The following is a 22,642-nucleotide window of genomic DNA, read 5'->3' as shown; positions in this document are numbered from 1 at the left end:
GCTGTGTGCAAACTGGTTTAGCCACCATAAGCGAATTTATTGCCTCACAAATGACAGACCAGCTTGAGAGGCTGCCTCATCCATTGTTTTGCTCCTGAAGTTTTGAAACGGTCCTTCTCTGGTCTCCCTATAAAATGCAGCAGAGTGACCCAAAGTGCTGTTCCATCCTTGTCATTTGGCTTCTCCAATCCTCAGTGGCTCCTCTTCCTTATTACTTTTTTTTTTTTTTGGTGAAGAAGATTAGCCCTGAGCCATCATCCATTGCCAATCTTTCCCTCTTTTTTTTTTGCTTGAGGAATATTGTCCCTGAGCTAACATCTCTGTCAATCTTCCTCTATTTTGCACATGGGATGTCTCCATGGCATGGCTTGATGAGCGGTGTGTAGGTCCACGCCTGGGATCCAAACCCGTGAACCCCCAGGCCGCTGAAGCAGAGGGCTCGAACTTAACCACTATGCCAGCAGGCCAGCCCGTCCCTATTACGTTTTTAATTCCTCACTCTATCAAATAAAGTTATCTGCAATAAGATCTCACCTGATCCCTTGCAGAACTTAGATTCCAGACTGTTCTACTCCCACCTCACCCGGCTTTCCCTCTGGCTCTGACCACTCTGAGAGTGTCTGCGTGTGCCCACGTGGAGCCAACTTCTTGGACCCCCAGCTGCTAAGACTTTTCCCTTTTTAACTCCGTAGTGATCTGTGATGCATATTTGCACAGCACATATCCTACGGTGGTGTGAACACGTCTATGTCTACACATTACACACAGCTGGATTCAAACTCCCGTCAATTTACACCTTTGCGCATACCCTGCAATATCGAGCACGGATGATCGCACATAGAAGTTTATCTACTCGTTACGACTGAACTATTTCTCTTGTCCTCATCACATTTTGACTAATCAGTTGTAGACACTGGAACTCTGGGAAGATTTCTCTCATAACCCAACATATAAGCTCGCTGTGCTGGGAAGAAGGGATTTTCTCTTGGACATGGTCTTAGTTAACTTGGAAAAAATCTCCTGTTACAAATGTACACAGTTCTACAAAACATACGTGTATTTCCACATAGTGGCTTGCATATTTTGAGACTTCATAACCTGGCAGAGAAAGGACTTATGGATATCTCGACAGCTGCCCCCAGGGAGCCGGGCTGGTGCTGACTGGGAGGCGGTCAGTGCTGCTGTCCTCCAGGGGGACCAAACCAAAGGACCTGGGCACTGGCAAAGGGCTAGTTTTTATACTAGGAGGCAGGACCTCATGGTACTGAGAAATGGAGAACATTAAGTCAGACACATACAAGGAGGCAGGCAATCTCGCTACAGAGAATTGAAAAATAAACTTGTTCGTATCAATTTTATTTACCAACCTTCAGTGGGTGTTGGTGCTACTCAGTTTTTACCCTTTAAAAAAGGGAGGAGGCTGGGGCCGGCCCAGTGGTGCAGCAGTGAAGTTTGCATGCTCCGCTTTGGCAGCCCAGGGGTTGCCAATTTGGATCCTGGGCATGGACCTATGCACCGCCTTTCAAGCCATGCTGTGGCAGGCGTCCCACATGTAAGATAGGGGAAGATGGGTACGAAGGTTAGCTCAGGGCCAATTTCCCTAAAAAAAAAGGGAGGGGGAGGATATTTTTGGATTAAATTATCTTTTTTTATTTTTTGAGGAAGATTAGGCCTGAGCTAACATCTGCTGCCAATCTTCCTCTTTTTGCTGTGAAAGATTGGCCCTGAGCTAACATCTGTGCCCATCTTCCTCTACTTTATATGTGGGATGCCTGCCACAGCATGACTTGACAAGCGGTGCCATGTCCACACCCGGGATCTAAACTGGTGAACCCTGGGCCGCCAAAGTGGAACATGCGAACTTAACCGCTGAGCCACTGGGCTGGCCCCTGGATTAAATTATGTGATGACTGGGATTTGCCTCAAAAATCTGGAGCTGGGGGGTTGGGTATACAGAGAGGGTAGATACATAAATAAAACAATACTTGCCTTTACTCAATAATTTTATTTTTTTTTTGGTGAGGAAGATTCACCCTCAGCTAACATCCATTGCCAACATTCCTCTCTTTGTTTTTGCTTGAGGAAGACCAGCCCTGAGCTAACATCTGTGCCAACCTTCCTCTACTTTGTATGTGGGATGCCTCCGCAGCATGGCTGATGAGTGGAGCAGGTCTGTGCCTGGGATCCAAGCCCGCAAACACAGGCTGCTCAAGTGGAGCATGCAGAAATTTAACCACTCGGCCATGGGGCTAGCCCTGATAATCTTTGAAATTATCTATCTGTGACAGGTCTATGGAGGCTTATTATAATTTTTTTCTTCTCTGTGTGCTTGCAATTTTTACAATAAAATTTATTTCCTTAAGAAAGGATTTAACCTCTCAAGCAACTGAGTGTGGTTCTTGATTATTTGTAGAGAATATGACTTTTAAAATGCTTCTGACAACAAAATTACTCCCAGAGCAGCAGGAAATAAGGTATTTTCAAAGCAGGTGGGCTAAGATGTCGCTGTGACTCTGAGCAAATATGAAACGCACCCCATCCATCGATTCACACTTGTGCCATGTTCACACTGTCAGCCCAGCTCGGGAATACATGCCGCTGACATGCTCTGTAAAATGTCACTGCCGTCTCCTGCCCCTGCCCAGACTTCACTGGGGGGTCAAGCCCCGGGTCTCCCCCACCTTGTCACCTTACATCTCTCCACTTTCCAGCACTCATTCTACTCTTGGCCGGCTTAACTCCTCTCTGCTCCTTACAAAGTCCATTCCATTGTTCAAACGTCTCCTTATCCCCCTTCATGTGTCTCCAGCCTTCCACCGGGGAATCACGTCCCTCCACAGCTGCCTTCTTTAAGATGCATGGCAAATTTGCTGACAGCAGAAGTTTTATTCCACAATCATTTAGCCCGAAGTGTTCGCTTCTCTGAGTTTAATTTACTTAAATGCAATATAAATAAAAAATCTGATTTTCTGCCCTCAATTCTTCTCTCCTTTATTTCATATAAGAAATTTTGGTTCTTCTAGCTAAGACTTAAGCTCTACAAGGTGAGATAATGTTTTAATGTCTTTCCCAACATGTAGGAACATTTCTGCAGACTTTCCAGTTTATAGTGTGTTCTCATGCATCACCCTGATAGCTAGAAATTACTGTGATTTATGATTCATACCCGGGGGGAGAGGAGGGAGGAGCAAGGTGAGAAAGAACCAGAGAGATGGGGCTTCAAAGTGGCCAGGAGACCTTGATCAGACTATAGCTAGTAAGTGGCCAAGAGGGGGCTCAAAATTTAGTCTTTTAATTCTAAATTCCTTGTATCTTCTGCTCCTCCCCCAGCCCACCCCCCCCCCCCCCCCGTGCCCAGCAATATCAAATGCTCAGATGCATAGCAGGTGTTTGTTGACTGCAAGTGAATTTCTGAAGTGTGTCAAAGGATTAAACACTCTAGGAACTGTGCATATTTAGATGTCTACTCCCCAACTGAATTTATTACTTATTTGAATAAATTTTTTTTTGATCACGGTCATTGGTAGATGAAACCATATTCGTTTACTATAAATATTAATTCTTTAGGATTTCATTCACATTTACAAAACCTGGCTGACCATCTACCTGCACAAATAGGTAAGAAAATAGTCAATCTGGAGAATAAAGCTACAAACAGGAAGACAATGAAGTGAGAGACGTCGCTTTTTAAGCCATGACGCAATAACAAATAATAATTATTTCCACCTATATTTGCCACTTAAGTAAGACAATACAAATGCAGAAAATAAGAGACAACACGTAGGACGTAGCCAAAAAGAGGACTAAAAGTAGAACAAGACATGGTACAACCAGCGACACAGTTTAAGCTTCAGCCCGAGGTAAAACCAGAAGATGCTGCAGCCTCAATGACAGTTTGCTCTCATCTTTAATCCTGGGAAGGCTGACGAGGGACGAGGTTTAGCAGCCCTGACTCAGAAGCTCTCTTCTTTCCTATCAGTACTTGTCTCCCTGTCTCTCCTCATCTGCTTCTGCTCTAAGTCTGTTTTCTGCCGTTAAGAACAAAGACAGGAGGAGACGGAAAGAAAAAGAAAAACCAGAAAGAAAAAGGGGTGAAATTCGACCAGGAGCAAATGGATCTATTCCATATGTATCAACCCTTAAACATCAGGAAAAATATGAAGGATAAACAAAACTCTACAACTTAAAACACGACACTTTTGAAGGACCATCTGAGTATAAGAAATAGATGCTGTTCTCCAGAACGAAAAGAGCCAGTGGACTGCACGTCTGACTTTCACTATTTCTGATACAAATGACCCTCATTTCCTGAGCAAAATGAGGCACAATGGATGGCTGGGGAGGCCATATTATAAACCCAGTCACTGCCCCACTGGAAGACAGCCCCAGTTCCAAGCTTGTCTCTCATCAGCAACCCCCCTCAGCACCTTCCACCTGTAGGACTGTCCTCAATTCTTCTCTCACACCTGCCATCCACTGCTGACCCAGACCCTAGGAAAGCTAAACCTTCTTTTTGGGCCTTCATAGGGGAAAGCTGTGCCTGGGTGGCTCCCAGTCTCAGTTTCTCCCTCCTCCTGAGATTCTAGGTCCCAGGACTGTGTTTCTCCTTGGTTTCTGCACCAGATTTTCGTCCCAAATATGACAGGTAGGAATTACTGTGGTGGCCTCTCTCCCAGAGACAAAAGCCCTGTCCTGACCTCTAGGAGCTGGTGCCCTGACACCCCCAACAGACCTCCCAGGATGCTAATGCCACTGATGCTCTGGGGTCCCCGGCTGGGCATGCCTTGTCCCTCAGCCCTCCTGAGAGGGGACCCCATACTCAGATCCTCCTAGGTGTCTCTCGACCCACCACCATGCCATTGTCTCCCAGGATGGTGGGCTTAGGTTTAAATCTCAAGGTGATAAGCAAGAATATAAAAGAAAAACGGCCTACACAGTATATTGTTTAATTATAAAATTTTGCTCATCCTTAAGCAGAGTTCTAAGGGTTTTCAGATGTTGCTTTTATGTTTAACCTACTGGCAATTTATGCCAGGAATAGGTTTCAAAACAAACTTCCATGGAATAATTACAGGCAATAAAATGTACCAGCTTGCTCCTTTTTTCTCCATTAACGAATTGGGAAACATAAAAGCTCGATTAGAAATAAAGGCACTAAAATAATGTTCTTCTTTCAGTCCTGTTAATTTAATAAAACACTGGCATTGAAATGCCATCATGCAAAATTGAGTATTATTGCTCACATTATAAATGCCATCTGCTCGCCCTGCTCTGTTCAGAGCCCAGAGCTCCCGCAGGCCATTGAAAGTGTCAGCAGTGCAGAGGTGAGGGTGAAAGGGCAGAGCAAGGAAACCCCACAAGGGAAGTGGGGCAGGAGGGCGAGCTCCAGAGGGCAGAGGCTGAAGCTGTGGGGTTCCCGTGGAGCCCCCAGAGTCTGTCACAGTGGGACAGCAAGTAGCAGCTCAGTAATTAGCTGTCGGATGAATGGGATCCCAAGAAGAAAACTGAGTGAGAGCCCTGAGATAAATACCAATGACTCGGACCAAAGAAGACAAGGATCTTTTCACACCCAGAGCAAGAGGATTCTTCAGAAACTCTGAGACGGAATCGTGAACCAAAAGTAAGCCCCCACTCCCAGTTAGACAACTGCCTTGTCTGTCCTCAGAATGCTCTCTCGCCATCCTACTGCAAGAAAAAATACAGCTACGAGTTTTACTGCATCCTAAGACGTTGATTCCCTTCTTTAACTGTTGCTTCTATGAGGCCTTTAGTAATTCGAGTCCTAACTTTTATATAGTCTTTGGAGTGAAATCACTCTAGGTTTCCAAAGTGAAAAAATCAAGGAGAAAATTAAATGAGAGATGATGGGAAGGTCTGGCCGCGGGTGGACATCGGGACCAATCGCTTGCCTTTGGTTAAGTCAACCCTGAGGCCACTCCAGCCAGCTGCGTGTCCACAGGAAGGGACTGTGCAGTCTCACATTGCATCCAGGAGTCCAGTTTCACTAACAGCAACGGAGCTCCCAGGAGGGTCCCCGCTGCGCACAGCGGCAGAGGCAACGCTTGAAACAGAAGTAAACGCACTTTCAAAGACAATTAATAGCAGGTGTCTCTGTATGTATACAGTATTGCAGATTGCAGATGTCTAAAACCTCAAAAGGTTTTAATTTTATAAATTCTATGCACTTATGTTCTCTTAATCAGGAGAAGACCTTGAAAAGGCAAGAAATGGAACAATGTATTCCAAATTGAGCAATGAGTAAACAAGAAACAAAATGTTTGTTTCTAGGAGTCCGTTACAATCTATAGACAACAGTCTCTCATTTCTAGAGATCTGAAATGTTTAAATTTATCTGTCAGTTTAAATTATTAGTTTTGATCTTCCCTAATTAATTACTCATGTGGTCATGTCATGTCAGATTTCATTTGTAATAAATCAATGATTCATCTAAGGACAATCTAGGACTAAAGTATTTCTCTCCATTAATCAATAACCCCTTATTTCGCAGCAGTGCCTCATGTCAGGGAATCAATGCCCCCAGATCGCTATACACACATAAATGCCGCCAGAGCATATCAGATTGAGCACCACAGAGGAGAATGCAATCCGGGAGCTTTAAAACTTCAGGGACCAAAATCTACAGCTTACACGGTCATAGACAATTCCCACCTGTGAGACTGTGAGCAAGCTGGCACTCAGATGAAAAGTGGGAGGCTGGAGGAGAGCGTGGAAAGGGAGCATCTGGGTGGCTGGTCCTTTGGGGGTGCCTAGCCTCTAAGGCACCTGGCCCCTCAGATTGGCCGAGGCATCCAGTGGCAGAATGTTCCAGTCTTCTTCTCATGAGCTTCTCCTGCATCGTGGCCCAGAATCCACCAAAGTTTATAGCAAAGGATTACGAAACCCAGATTCCATCTTGGACCATAATCCCCTCACACGTCCTGTAAGAACCTAATGAAATGAACTGAATCTACTAGGAGATCTTGTCACCTAGCTGTAGCGGGGTCTGAGGTCCAGGTGACCTGGCTCAATGTTCCCTCAGGCAGATGTGGGGTCTTGCTGGGTGCTGCCACCCTCCGCCCTTGGCTCCTGCTCCCTGGCCCAGAGAGCCCGGGAACCCCACCAGGGCCCCCCCAGGATGCATCCGCGGTGCTGTTCCGCCCGCCAGGAAGCCTCACCTCCAGCCCTCATCAGTTTTACCTCCCAACACAAACATTAATCAAGCATTTTCCTCCAAAACAAGAGGAATTCTGGACCTAATTGTTAAGAGTGTAATATTTTTTTCTACCTCTTTATACTTTGTAGGAACAGAATGCTGTAACAGTCTGAATATCCACAGCTGGGTGTCTAAGAAACATTGTAACAGAGCCGGGACAAGAAGAAGCTCATAGAGGTAAGCGTCACAGGGACACCCTTGATGTCCATGCAGGGACAGTGGCTCCCAGCCCTGCCAGGGCCTCTTGCTTCACACAGAGGATGCTAAGGTGCTAAGTCCCTATGCAGCGGGCAGCAGTGAGCACTGCGAAGACACTCAGAGAGGACTTCGTGCACCTGGAATGAGTGCACAGGCTGGCAGGACGGAAAGGCCTGGAGCACTGTGCTCACGATGATCCATCAGGCATTTCCATCACTGTCCTTTTTGCCCCCTCAACCCTCGGCTACCAGAGGCAGAGCCCCAACCCCTGGCTTCCTTCCCACCTTAAGCTGATTCAGGATTTCTGACAGACTCACAGGCTGCGCATCTTTGGGAGTGCAACTTCATCCAGGGGTAGGGAAGATCGCGAGCTCAAATCAATATGCATCTTTTGAGCTCCTCGGGTGTACCAGCTTTCGTAAAAATTGCCTCCCATATATCATCCCTTTTGATCCTCACAATATTTCTATGGACATTTTGTTGCTTATAGCAAAGAGGAGAAATCTGAGATTGAGAAATTATGAGCTGGGCTGTGGCAGGAGTGAGGCTCAAAGCCAGGTCCAGAGGACACGCTCCAGATGTTTTTTCTATCACAACATGCCACCTCCTGAAATCCAGGGAGTGAGACAGACAAGAACAAACACGGCGACACAGGATGGCTGCTGCTGTGAAAGGGGTGACAAGGGGCTAAGGTGGGAGGGGAGATGAAGGAGCCTCGAAGCCTCCACATCTGAAATCTGAGGTCAGGGGACTCAAGCGAACAAACTACTGGAGGAACTCGGTGCCTTTCCAGACCCTACAGAAGTGGAGGGAATAGGGTGGAGACGCCAACCCTACTCAGAGGAGACAGGAGGGTCCATCGTTGGCAGCAAGAGAAGTCAGAGCTGGTGTTGGTCACTAGGAGTAGGGATGTGTGAAGACCCCACAAACCACCTTCCACCTCTCCCGCGTGGCAACACCTGGGAAGGCTGACATCCGTGTCACTTGGTAGACTCCTGAGCATCCTTGACACTCCAGGTGCAGGCTGATGAGATGCTTCGGAATGAACTCTGAGATGGAAGCACGACGTGTCACTGCCGACCACTTCCAGTGCAAGACCAGCCCCTGCCGGGTCAATTCACCCCAGCACACACACCACACCCACCGCAGCCTGCCCTCTGCTTACAGATTCAGCCTCATCCACGGCATTTTATGCCTCAGCCAATGTGGCTTTGACTTGCGCCCTCCGTTCCCCTCACTTGGCCCAGCCTGTTTGTCCTGCGAGACCTCTCACTTCTTCCAGGAAGCCCACCTTGACTGCCCTGGATTCCATTCCTCTTGTCTGCATTTCCACACCAACTATGTCAGTGCCTTGGACCCCAATGCATGAGGATGCTCTGTTCATAAGGCTGTCTCCTCACCGAGTGGAGAGCCCCATGCAGGCAGCATGTGTGTTTTCATCTTTGTATCTTTGCAGGAGGCAAAGATATAAACATACTTGTTGGACTGACAACTGCTAACGCTGGTGCCATGGGGCGGCAGGCACACACTCCAGGATGACACTCCCTTTCCTCTATCAGTGATTTGAAGGAGACAGGAAAGTGGAAAAATCAAGTCCAAGTATGAGCAGGGAAGGACTGATTCCAGCATGAGAGACAGCATAGGACACGCTCACAACAGCCCTACCCTGTGCTGTTATTACAACCCACATGGAACAGAGAAAATGAGCGAGAGTTCTGCATCTCTTGTATTTCTGCCCACAACCGACCCAGGCCACAGAAATGCATGCACAGCAATTCTTCAGCTCCCCCGCCACCAGCATCTCTGATAATAATGACAGTATGATAATCACAACAGCAGCAGCCATCCATGTGTTGAGAGCCTACTGTGCGCCAGGAACAAATGCTTCCCCTGCCGGCTCTCACGAGAGCTTCACGACGGGCCACGGGGCAGGCACTCTCATTATGCCCAGTTTCGGACAAGGAAAATGAAGTTGCAAACTGCTCTGGAGAGCTATATGCTCCAGGGCTTGAGAGGACGGCCCACTGTTATTCAGTGGAAATTGGTGCCATTGAAATAGTCATTGCTGAAAGAACAGAGGGCACCTTCCTCACTGAGCATCAGCATCTGCATCCGTCTTGTGGCCCTTAGAGTCGGGGGAGCCTCAGAGAGGCCAGCAGGATCTCCTGCCACTAAAGAAAAAGGAGGAGGTGGTTTGGAGGAAAAAGAGTTTGTTAATTCTATAAAACTATCGGTGCGCATCTGACTTCACCATATTTATCGTCCTCTTAAGCTAGTTCACTGGATTATTCGGATTGTAGGAATCCAGTAATTTTTATTGGCTCAGATGTGGCTTGCTAAACTCTGATTTTCTGTGCTGAATAGCAAATCCAGAATGTCCACACAAATCCAAGGTGGAAATGTTGAAATAAGGCACAGCCTCGCCTAGGCGCGAGCTGAAGGGGCTCATGGGTCTGTGAGGACCGTTATCAGGGTTTGCCCCAAGGTTGAGCACAGAAATGCGAAATCGTTGTTCACCAGAATTATTCTCGAATGGCACGTGCTTCAAAGAAACACTTCCAAGCCAGGGAGGAATGAGACCTGGAACATAAACTCAGCGACAGCAAGTGCCACTGGGGAGGGGTTTGTTTCATTGCTGGTTGGGATTTTCCAGTTTGGGGACAAGAGCTCAGAGCAGAATTGTTCTGCATACCATCGTGGGAGAGGAATCTGACGGAAGGGAGAGGGAGGGAGTATTCAAAAGGAGAAAGGAGGCAGCCAGGCTCTGGACATCAAGGCGGGAGGGTGTGTGCTGGGGGGTGGGGAAGCCCTGGTTGGGGTACCAGCTTATGGGGGTCTCCGGACGATGGGAGGTCTGGTGGGAATTGCTCGGTTTCCTGTGAGAGGGTGGGTGTAAGCTTTCTCCCTCTCTGCCTGCCCTTGAAAACCTCCAGGCACGTCTCTCCTATTCACTATAGTTTGTGTCTCAGTGGGTCTCCGGGGGGATTTGAAAAGGTGCTGAGTCAGCAGCTGGCAGCCGCACTGTGATCACAGGGACGCGGAGGCCGTGAGCTGCATCTCACAAGGTTTCTCCGACCGCTTGCCCCACCCAGCCCCAGCGTGGCTCCCCGCCTGCTAGGGGAGAACAGTGGTCCGCAGAGCCTCACCTCTGAGGAGGACGGTAACTCCCGAAGGCGCCGTGATAAGGAGGCACTGTCCACAATCCCACACTAAGCTATTTTCACCAGGGCCACTTAGCAAAGAGCAGGACCAAGAAGCGACACATCACCTGTGGGATGAGGCTCAAAAGGGGCACGCAGTGTGGCTCCAGCCACCGAAGTGGAGCCCGGGCAGGTGGGAGGGGAGGCGGGCTGACAGAGAAACAAAACATCGGGGTAATCGTGATTTTGTTCAGGGTCCAGGAAACGCCCCAGGTGAGCGACACGACATGAATCCTCCATGAGAGGTGGGCTCAGAAGGGCTTTAGACCCACCAACCTGCTCCCATATGAACACTCGACCTCCTCGTTCCTCAGTTTCCTCATCTGTAACGTGGGGTAATAATTATACTGCCCTCCTAAGAATTACGTGGAGTAAATGAATCAATACGTGGAATGCACACGGAACAGCGCCTGGCACATGGCAAACAGCTATTTTTTTTTTTTTTAAAGATTTTATTTTTTCCTTTTTCTCCCCAAAGCCCCCGGTACATAGTTGTATATTCTTCGTTGTATGTCCATCTAGTTGTGGCATGTGGGACGCTGCCTCAGCGTGGTTTGATGAGCAGTGTCATGTCCGAGCCCAGGATTCGAACCAACGAAACACTGGGCCGCCTGCAGCGGAGCGCGTGAACTTAACCGCTCGGCCACGGGGCCAGCCCCCAAACAGCCATTTTTTAAACGAGGAATCAGAATTTCAGATCGTTAAAGAAGCTTGAATTTCATCCCAATGCCTTCACTGTCCAGATTTAAAACCCGAGGCCCAAAGAGCTTAACCGGCTTTGCTAACGTCCCTGAGTCGGCTAATTAGGGAGCAACCTGGGATGACGACAGATCTGTCATGGCAGCTGCAGGAGAGAAGGTCGGAGCTGGAAGGTTGAGAGGAAACTGACCAGTGCAGGGGGTTCTGGGAGCTCGAGACAGGATTCAGCCCCCTGTACACGTGTGCACACATGCATGCACACACATGCACACACACACTCATGCACACATATGCAGGCACACATACACATGCATGCACGCAGACACATGCACATACACCCACACCTGAGGTCCCAGGAAGTCACAACCTGCAGGAGAACCTGGGTGTAACCTGGAGCAAGCAAGTGGGCTCTTGAGTGGAGGGAACACCTTCAAGGTGCAGGCTGCAGACAGGCAGACATGGAATCCATGGGAATTATCAGAGAGTAAGTGTGACTGCGGGAAACAAGAAGGAACGAATCTCGGGGAGTGTGCATCCACGCCTCCCGGGTGCCAGCTGGGTGCCCTGACAGCGTGCTGTCCCTCTAGCTGCAGAGCATCCCCTGGTCGGCCCCACAGACCCCTGCACGAAGCTCCAGAACCTTCCCTTCCTCCTCATTGCACCGTCCTCCCCTGCTCAGAGAAGCTCACTGATCCAAGAAGTGGCTGGGTCTATTTTTGGAAATAAAGAGAGTGTTTCGGCAGCGCCTGGTACCCAGACACGGCCAAGGGAGCGTGTTTCTCCATCTGTGACAATACAATGTTCTGTCACTTCACATCACGATATCGCAGCCACGGTGACTCCCGGACATGCATGGTGCTCAGCTCCCTTGGAGGAAAAAGGGTCCTTGTGCCTCTGGGCCACAGAGAACATCTGTTCCTAAAAGATGCAACCGCCCCAATGGGCCTCGCTCAGCTGGCCAGCTTTTAACCTCAGAGCTTTCTGTCCAATGACCCACATTTCCCGAGAAAGGGGGTCTGCCCATGGGCTCTCTCCTCCATGTCGTCGTCAGGATGGAAGCAAAATGCTTTCGTGGAGTGAAAATACAATTCACTTTCTTCAGCGATGACTTTGAATAACAGCTTTGAAGCCATTTAAACACAACAAGGACCCCCAACCAAAGGCAACTCACCCTGAAGCGATCTTCCTTTTCATTTATTACAAGATCGGGGCCACCCCGGAAGCCGCTCTGTGTCTGTAAGGCCGCTGCCCTAAAAACATCCCTCCCACTATGAACACCAGGTTCCCCAACCCTGTGTGCCTCGCACTTCCACACGAATTGCCACGGTTTCTTTACTTCGGCAGAAGCACGGGCTCCCTTTCCTCAAACAGAATTCGCATCTGAATCCACATGAAGGGAAACTCAAGACCAGGTAGAGAACCTAGATGGCGATGGCCCCTGTAACGTTTCCTGTGGAACCTCAGACGACAGACCTCTGAGTGTGCCTGCCATAAACACATATGTGTGTTCCCTCAGTCTGTCAAGGAAAAGAGTGTAAAAAGGCACATCATATTAAAAAGCAATAAATATGTACCGGAATGAACAAATGAACAAGGGGACCGAGAAGAGTGGAGGCAAAATTGAGCACGGTCAATTCCACTTTTTAAAGTTTCCCGCACATTTCCCGGATCAGATTGCCGAGGCTGTACCCTCAGACCTGCAAGCTCTGCTGGTCCTGTGGGTGTAACACCCCCGAGGCTGGCCAGAGGGACCGCGTAGGACAGGTGTGGGTAACTGAGCACAGCCATCAGAATAGCTTCGAGAAGCCTTGTGCATTTTAGTAAACTGTCCTGTAGTTCTTAGACAAATATTTGGGGCCTCTGAACAAAACCGACCATGAAGCTGGCGTGATGGCATCGCATCTTCCCCGCGCGGGGCTGAGCCCAGCATCCCAGAGCAGTTTGCCAGGACAATGAATGTCCACCTGCTCTGAAGGACGCCTCACGCGCAGGAGGAGGGCACATCGCTGTGTATATTCAGCATCCAGGTTGACGGACAAGAAGTTGAGGTGGAACCAGTAGCATCTCCAAGGCCCCTGATCTTGGTGGTGGGGCCCAGGAGTCCTGACTACGTCCCGCCCCATGGAGGGGGCAGGGTGGGAGATGTGGGGGCCTCGGGGGCCCCAGGATGTGACCTGTGTGGGGAAGGTTCATAGTGAGGGATGGAGGGATGGAGGGTAAAGACGAGAAGACGCACATCTCTGCAACATGGATGCGACAGTCCCAGGTCAGGAATTGGGACTCATGGAATTGGTCATGTCACAGCTCTCAGGTCCATTGTTATGGTCTATTCTGGGAGCCATGGAGGCCTTTCTCCTGTGGTTTTTACTTAAATCCACTCCTGTGGGATAGTGTGCCAATGATGGTCCTTATCTCCAGAGTGAGCCCATGAGACCACTAATCAAAGCTTTCCATTCCACAGAATCAGGGTGAACTCCGACGATTGCTGGACCCAGAGCGTCCCGGCCCCAGAGCTAATGCAGAATACAGACACGTCAACTAGGAAGCCAAACAGGGTCCCCATCAAGTATCTGCCGTGAAATCAGACACTGATGGGTCTTTGCCACCGGAATTATGTCTTGATGGCCAGAAAGAGCTTTACACAGTCCTCAAGATTCTTAAGAGAGAGAACCCCTGCTGGGGATTAGAAGACGCACACCATCACCCCAGCTCTGCCACGTGCGAGGCAAGTGTCTTCCTGCACATCAGTGTGACTCCCTGAGCTCTGCTCTTCCTTGTCTGTGAGGCGTGAGGTCACTCACTGGGGCAGGACAGCATGGGCACCTCTGTTCTGCAGTAGGTGTGACTGGACTGTACCCCAAATTTCACCACTAACTAACTGAGCCAGTTACTTCATCCAGATAAGCCTCAGTTTCCTCATCTATAAAATGGACACAAACATTTTATTTAGTAGGCACAGCTCCTCTCTATGGTAAGTCCTAGAAGCGACTTCTTTCAGATTTACATGTCCATATGCATAAATACAACTACCATGTGTTTGCATTGAAGACACAGTTCTGTTCTTTCCTTTGTTTCTTTTTTTTTTTTGGTGAGGAAGATTGGCCTTGAGCTAGCATCCATTGCCAATCGTCCTCTTTTTGCTTGAGGAAGATGTCACTGAGCTAATATCTGTGCCAATCTTCCTCTATTTTGTATGTGGGTTACTGCCATTGCATGGCTTGATGAGTTTTATGTTGGTCTGTGCCTGGGATCCGGACCCACAAACCCTGGGCCACCAAAGTGGAGTGCGTAAATTTAACCTCTATGCCACCAGGCTGGCCCCAGTGTTCTTTTCACTTTTTAATGGAGATCTCTGAACATTCCTGCAATGGAGAGATGTTTATGAAGCTTACTACTTGGCAAGAACATCTCTATTCTAATGTTTTATAAAGAACATTAATCAAATGAAAATGTTAAATAAACAATCGGTCAACTTGGTCATAAACCGTGTACAGTATCTATGATAACCAACGGCCTACAGTCTAGGTAATATATTCTTTATGGTTTTACAATATGATAATGAAAGTAAAAAATACAAAACTTCACATTCTAGAAGATTCAGGCGTCACCAATTCATTTTGGGAAACCTGCCTTCTGTTGTGTTGTATTTATTTATATATACATGTACATATATATATACATTTTTTTACGCACATATATAGATGGCTGTGATGTGCGACAGTTATGGAAATCATGAACAGGGAAGCTGTGCGAGAGAAGAACCAATTGTCAGGACTCGACCTCAGCAGCTCTTTTGGATCCCTCCCTTCCTTTCTCCTTTCGCCGCTCCCACGCCAGCTCAGGCCTTGCTCACCTTACGACCCCCTCGCCATAACCACCTCCCAAAAGATGTCCTGGTTCCAATCTCCTCCCCAGTCTGGCATGAGCCCTGCCCGGCTGACGGTCCCACGGTAACTCTGCTCCTCTGTGGCTCCCTGAGCAAGCACCTCCCACCCCCACACACCACCCACTACTCACTCCTGCCCTGCTCGGTGGCCTCTGTATTTCTCACCTCCATGGAACTCTCAGCTGCATGTCCCCATTGGGAGTCTTTGTCCCCGCAGAGTCCAGTGAGGTCTGTCTGGCCCTCTCCAGGATGCTTACTCAACCACCAAACCCACTTCACCCCAGATTTTGTCTGCACCCCACCATTAGTACCGTTATGTGCATGACATACAAGGTAGGTGACTTTTTCTAGGAATCCCCATCTAAATAGTTATCTTAACATCTTCAAAAGGATTGGATGCTCCTTGGCTTTGAGGCAAAGGAACGTTCCAAAGAAGAGGGCTAAGTAGTTTTCAGGCATTATTTATGTACGTATGCATTTATCCAAAGATTACAACAGACGATCCAGAATCAAGGAAGGCTAGAAGAAAGCTAGCCAGGCCACAGGCTCCTGTGCAGCTATTCCTGATGCTCAGTGAACAGCCGCTGATGAGTTAAAAATCACCCCCTTTATTCGGGATCAGTAAGAGGACGGGGTAGCCTGCATTGCCGGAGAAGACCGACAAATTGCAAAGATTTAATTAAATTAAATGGCATTCAAGAGGAACAACCAGAGAGATGGGCATGAGAGTCCTTGTGACAAAGCCCCATAGACGGGGCGTAGAGTGCGGATCCCGCCTCCTAGCTGACTGTCACCCCGCCTAGCACCTGCTGCCTTAAGGAGGGAAGAATAGGGAGGAGAAAAGTGGGATTAAAAAAAGGAGAAAAAGACCAAGAAAAGTGTGGGAGAGAACTACAAGGAAAACACAAAAGAAGTGAGCACAGCGCCTCTGTCTACCTCGTGCTTCAAGCTTCAGATGAACTAAGATGACCCCTTCCTAAAGAGAAACCCCGGGGGAAGTTCCCTGTAGGCACTCGACCTGGTGACCAACACTGGCAGAATGACACACGACAGTAACTGAAATTCCGAAAACCCAAGACCGAGATCAAATGACAGCTGCAGAGAACGGACGCGATACACAACAGGGAACTTTTGCAAGCCAAAGTTTAAAGACACAGAGAAATATAGGAGAACAAATTTGTACCTAAACAAAGGAAAAACGAGAAAAGCGAACGTTTCAGAAAACCTTACTCTCAGTTTCGCATTAAGGAAAATGTTAAGTGAGGACCAAAAGGTGACAAATGTCATGCATGACTGTGAAAAATTAATTGCATAACCGACTGGCCAGTTTGGCTTCCAAATAGGATTGGGGACCATCTTAAAAAAAAAAAACAAAAACCACACATTTCAAAGCACTTTTGAAAAACACAGAGGAAGGTACTTACTAACAGTGCCCCATAGAATTTCGAGAAGGCTTGGCGGAAGCGAGAAAGCATATCGCCAAAGCTAGAAATTATGGCCAGGGAACCACACCGCCTTCCTCTTCAAGCATCGAGAATCTTGCTCCTCCACGTGTCAGAGAGCAAACCTCCAGGGCAAGTTTGTAAACATGCGGGCATTCTCACCGGGCATCACGAAAGCGGTGGAGGGCAAGAAGCGTTTCCTTGCCTCGGGGACAAGTCAGACCCACTTTTAGCAACTGACATAATCAAACACCTCGGGGTCATTTACTTAATATAGGGACTGCTATTTCCACTGGGTGGCAAGTTGAGCAAGGTTGGCCACCTGTTCTGCTGTGAGCCTGCCTGTCTCCAGCAAAGCCCAAATCAGAGCGAGCCACTAAAGTGAAGCCCCGGGTGCAGGATGCAGGCGGGCGGGCGCTGCGGCAATGGGACCACACCCCAGACCCTACTGGCCACATGCAGATGTTCTGTCCCATCGACACGCCTGGAAGCCTGCAAATCAGGTCGCTAAGAAAGTAGCTCTTGTTGTTAACACTGCTTTCATGCATTTTTTTCTGGAGGCTCTATCTTTGTCATTTAAAAACTCCGACCTCCTTGTACCATTGGTGGGGCCTCTCCTAAAGAAACAAAACCGGGAGAGTGTAAGCCATACGTACACCAGAGGCCACAGAGCTCCACTGCAAAGCCGCAGAGTCACTGTTCCTGGTGTCCAGGCTGCATTTCCTAGTCTCCTAAATCAGAACCACTCTCCAAATCCGGGGCCACAAATATCTGAAGTAGACTCAAATAGTCCATAAAATGTCCCCAGTGGTTTTATAATGATGCAGTTTAAAAAGAGAAGTCTATACCATTAACATGCCCCCCCCCCCCCCAGGCTCCTGGAAGGGACGTGGTTGGCTAATTTGACACACTGTTTTTGCATTCCCTGTTAATACAGCATGCCCACCAGTTTGAAATCCATACCCACTGGGTTCCTGTTCTGTGCTTTCCCAAATAGCAGCTTAATTGGTGTTAGCAGTTTTGGGGAGAAAGCCAACAAAAATAAAAGCAATTCATAAAAAAGAAGTCCCACTCACCACGCTTTTGCTCAGACACGCCTCTTAGCCAAAAGTCACTGGCCCGGACTGCCGAGTGAAGAGCCCAGAACTTCAGTTTACAACACCTCTTAGTTATAGGCATCCCTCTGTCCTTCCTGCTAGGAAATTCCTCTCTCACTTAATGGTGAGCCTCACCATCCCAGTGAATGACAAAATTAATAAACATCTCTATCATGCGTTACCTGACATTACTGTTCACTGGGAATTCATGTGTTAGTTGTAACAAGAAGACACAAACTATCTTTATGTCCATAAATCTCTACAAGGGGGTAGCCCACCCAAATGCTGTTTACCACCCACACCCAGTTCATTTGCCTCATGGAAACCTAGAGATCTGCAAAAGAATTTCATTTGGCAGCTCATGTGACCTACACAGAAACCGTTGGCTTTGTTCCATGTTGAAGCGATCACCTGGGTCACAGAGGAGCGGGAGAATTTCGCCCCCAGGGGATGTGCTCAGATTTTCCCACATCTTTCGAAATCCCCCTCTGTCCACTCAAGGATGAAATCACCTCATGGCAACTGTGGATTCATTAACTGGTTAGATTGCAGAGAGATTTCTAGTAATGTCGAAGAGCTGAAGGTGGAGCTCCTGATCTAACGGAAAAAAATATTTGAAACTGCCAGGTCCAAAGTCTGGCCTCAGAGGGGTTCATCTCCCATTTTCTGAGGATGTGCCCAGCTGGGCAGACTGGCAGGTGACACTGGCAGGTGTCACTGAAGCTGCAATTCCAAGATCCAAGAAGGTGGGGCTTGCTTCCACCCACACGCAGGGAAACTGAGTCTCTAGCTGACAACTATTCCTGACCTCTTGACAGCAGCACCAGCCACCTGCGGAATAGATCCTCTGGGTGTCCAGTGGGCAACGCGATCCCAAACAGCCCCCAGTGAACTCCTCCTCTCTGCCTGCTGCTTGCAAAGCTTCTGAGCACTCTCCTGTCTCTTCTAGATTTCTTCAGCACCATCTACCCCAACCCGGCCCTTCTGTTTCCAGTCTCCCCATCTCGATCCATTCTCCACGGTGCAGCCAGACCAACTGTAAAACCAAAATCTTAAAAATCCTTCAGGACCCCTGTCATCCTCAGGAAAAAGCCCAAATACCTTAAAAGGGCTCACGAGGGGCTGGCCCCGTGGCTGAGTGGTTAAGTTCAGGCGCTCTGCTGCAGGCGGCCCAGTGTTTCGTTGGTTCGAATCCTGGGCACGGACATGGCACGCTGAGGCAGCGTCCCACATGCCACAACTAGAAGGACCCACAATGAAGAATATATACAACTATGTACCGGGGGGCTTGGGGAGAAAAAGGAAAAAAATAAAATCTTAAAAAAAAAATGGGCTCACGAGCTCCCTGACCTGTTTTGGCCGGAGTGTGTACCTTCTCACTCGCCCCTCCCCAGCCCGTCCTTGCCTTCACTCTCTCCCACAGCCGGGACTTCCACAGCAAGCCAATGCCTCGTCTTGGAACACTGCTCCTTTACTCCAGCGACATCCCTTCCTCCATGGGCCTTCACTGACCGGCCAGGATGGGGCGAGGTCTCCGTCCCGTATGCTTCCAGACACCCGGTTTACCCCGTCTGGAAACAGCTATGTCTCTCTCTGTGCCAGCTCTGGTCTTTAGGACCCTGGAGGCCAGGATGAGTATCATACCATCGTTACCATAGCACCCCCCAGACCCAGGAAGGAGGAGCCCCCGCCTGGTGCCCTGTGCTCTGTGCTTTAGAGAGCTTCGCATTTCACAAACATACAACAAATTATTCAAGCATGTATGTGCACAGCACAACCCACAACCCTGAAGGGTCACTGTCCTGATCAGCACTATTTGGGATCCAGGAAATGCTGTTCCAAATTCCCACCCTGCATCCTCGAAACCCAGGGAGGCGAATGCTGTGAAGGCGAGTGCATGGAACCTTGGAGGCGGGGGCTGGTCTGGAAGTCAGGCAGGCTTTGAGAAGCAGAAGCATTTAGGTCAGAGAAAGGTAAATTAATCATCAAATCCATTCTCTCAGTGTGGATGCAACCGAGTCTTGCACATCAGTGTCCATTCCCAATAGTGACACGGGCACGTTTTCTTGCCTCTCTTCATGCTCCAATTCATGATTTAAGAAGTACTCAGGAACTACTGTGGGACTGGCAAAACTGGTGCACGGCAGCTGAGTAACGTTTTGCAATATAAAACAATTCACATTCCTCTTAAATTTGCACAGGTGGCCCTAAACATATACATACACACATGCGCAGGCTACTGACTCTTTACTGTATCTAACCAGATGCTGCTTTAACAAATGGTGAAGACAGTAACATGAGTGATATCAATCTATATGATGAAATAAAATGTTTCATAATATTTTTCTCGATAACAAGTTACTGTTAACTTGTGACTAACAATTAGCAACTCATTACAAAGTTTGAGCACGATATGCAAAATTCACAGTTTATATCTGAATCCAAGTATTCCTTAAAGAATTTTATTGACAATTTCAGTTGCTTTTGGCAGAGTTCTCTAAATTAAATTAATAATAAGCTAATTGTACTGACTCAAGAAAGGTTATCTGATTTGGCACAGCTGTTCATAAAACACAATGTATATGAAAAACGATTATAACAACATAATTTCGCTGAATTTAAGGCAAGAAAAATAAAATGTACAGAATAACATATAATATTTTGGAAGTTATGTACATTTTAATTTTATTACTCATCCAAATATCACTCACTCATAAACATCCAGATGTGAGCAAGAATAAATAAATTTAGTTGTCTTTGACATTTTATGGATTTTCAATCATAGAAAAACCATGGTTTTACACTTATTTTTTTTAAATTTTGGTATTCAGCAACTACATTTGTTGAGGTAGGACTAGATAACATATTTCATTTATAACTTTTAAATGTTTTAAAATATATGATACAAAGGCTTCCATTTATACGCTTACTGGGTCCTCTTGACGATAGTGGTAATTGTGATTGCACATCCCCACTGGCTGGTCTGCGTGCTCAACAGACATTTCTGAAATGAAATGCATGTGTATACATGCCTAGGGACCCACGTAGAAATTTAAGAGTAATGTGAATTGTTTAATATTGCAGTAAAATTTCTGAAATGAATGAATGACTCCCTTTCTCTATCAAGATGATACAGTAAATTCAATCACTAACATGTCAAGTTGCTCAGAAAATCTTAGCTTCAGGGTATGTTTCCCGTCAACAAGTAAACACTTGGTCACCGGCAGAAAATGTTTTGGATGCTGGTTTCATCACCTAACGAATTTACCATTCCTCCCAGCTTGATTTTAGGTACCAATGTGATCAGCATGGTGTGTGTCTACACAGTTCTGCTTGCAACATCTACTTATTCAAGAAACATGTATTAATCATGTAGGCTGTGAAATAAACTCTGGAAAAGCAGTGGGGGATAAGAAAGATGGGGGCATCCTGGAGCTAAGGTTCTGGTGGGGGCACAGTCAGTCAACAAACAACTACCTGGTTAAATAGGCAAAGAGAGTTGTTTAGACTGCTAAGCAGGAGCTGCTATGAGAATGGATAGCGGGAAGACCTTAACCTAGGCTGGAGACACAGAGAGCTCCCCAGAGAAAGCATCATCAAAGCTGAAACCCACAAGGTGTGTTAGGAATTATCTCGGTAAAGAAAAATGAAAAGAGAGCCACGTACACAGAGAATACAGAGTGCCAGACAAGACACAAACACAGCCGACCCCACATGAGCAGAGCCTGACCCGAGATCAGCTTGGTGTGCTCAAAGACCCAGGAGAAGAGCCATGTGGCTGAATCCAGCGAGGAAAGTGGCTGGCTTCCTCTTGAAAAGTTCAGGTTTTGTCCTAAGTGCAATAAGGCCACAAAAGGGTTTTAATAAGAATGTGTTTCTCTGATTTTAGATTCTGTAAAAACTGACACCGATCCAGAAAGAGTCGAAGTGAGAGGAGCAGTAAAAGGGCTGGTAATTCCCCGAGGAAACAGATGGGTGTGGCTTGGACCAAGGGTGTGGTGACCAACAGACCCCTCTGAGATTGCCGTTGGTGGGAATATCCATCCACTCAGTTGGTGATTGATTAGAGGTAGGGTGAAGAAAACTGAGAGGTTGAAACGATAGTCGGAAACCTGATGCATCAGTCATGTTCAGATGACATCTCCACTTTTATCTCCATTCCAGACTTATCTTTTACCTTCAGACTAACATATCCACTCTCTGCTGGAAACCTTAACTCCACAATTTCCCAGGAAACTCAACTAACTGAGCTCCTCATCATTTCCCCCCTGAACCACCCACTAACAGCTCCTTCTCCACTTTTCCTTATCATAGCAAGTGTTCCTAGCACTTGGCAATCATCTGTGATGGTTCATTTTATGTGTCAACTTGACTGGGCCACGGGGAGCCCAGATATTCAGTCAAGCTTTTCTGGGTGTGTCTGTGAGGGTGTTTTTGCATGAGATTAGCATCTGAATTGGCAGACAGAGTAAAGCAGACTGCCCTCCCTAATGTGGGTGGGCCTCACCCAATCAGTCAAAGTCCTAAAGAGAACAAAAAGGCTGACCCTCCCTCAAGGAAGGGGGAATTCCACCAGCCTGACTGCCTTTGAGCTGTGACATCACTCTTTCCCTGCCTTTGGACCAGAATGGAAACATCAGCTCTTTCTGGGTCTTGAGCCTGCCAACTTTCAGACCAAAACTTACACCAGAGGGTCTCCTGGGTCTCCAGCTTGCTGACTATAGATATTGGAACTTGTCAGCCTCAGTAATTGCATGAGCCGATTCCTTACAATAAATTTCTCTCTCTCTCTGTAGATAGATAGATAGATACATAGATATCCTACTGGTTCTCTTTTTCTGGAGAATCCTGACTAATATATCAGCCAAAGAAGGGATGATACTGTCTAAGAAGAAGATAAAGTATAC

The 22,642-nt window shown here is 47.6% G+C and overlaps 1 protein-coding gene across 5 annotated transcripts in view; it reads right to left on the bottom strand.

The window, feature by feature from the left end:
- Positions 1–22,642, bottom strand: part of RPS6KA2 (ribosomal protein S6 kinase A2) — a 368,603-nt gene that overhangs the window by 224,598 nt on the left and 121,363 nt on the right. The window contains exon 1 of one of the 5 annotated variants that reach the window (XM_008515877.2): positions 16,621–16,863. The exons of the other annotated variants lie outside the window; for them this stretch is intronic. Coding sequence (XP_008514099.1) covers positions 16,621–16,671 — 51 coding nt within the window. The 5' untranslated portion in view covers positions 16,672–16,863. Of the gene's footprint in view, positions 1–16,620; positions 16,864–22,642 lie in introns of those variants that run through there. 5 annotated transcript variants of the gene reach the window in all.

Source organism: Equus przewalskii, chromosome 32, assembly GCF_037783145.1.
Source record: "Equus przewalskii isolate Varuska chromosome 32, EquPr2, whole genome shotgun sequence".
In the NCBI taxonomy this organism is placed as follows: Eukaryota; Metazoa; Chordata; class Mammalia; order Perissodactyla; family Equidae; genus Equus; species Equus przewalskii.
Note: the sequence above shows the minus strand (reverse complement) of the source record. Positions and strands in the feature narration are given on the sequence as shown.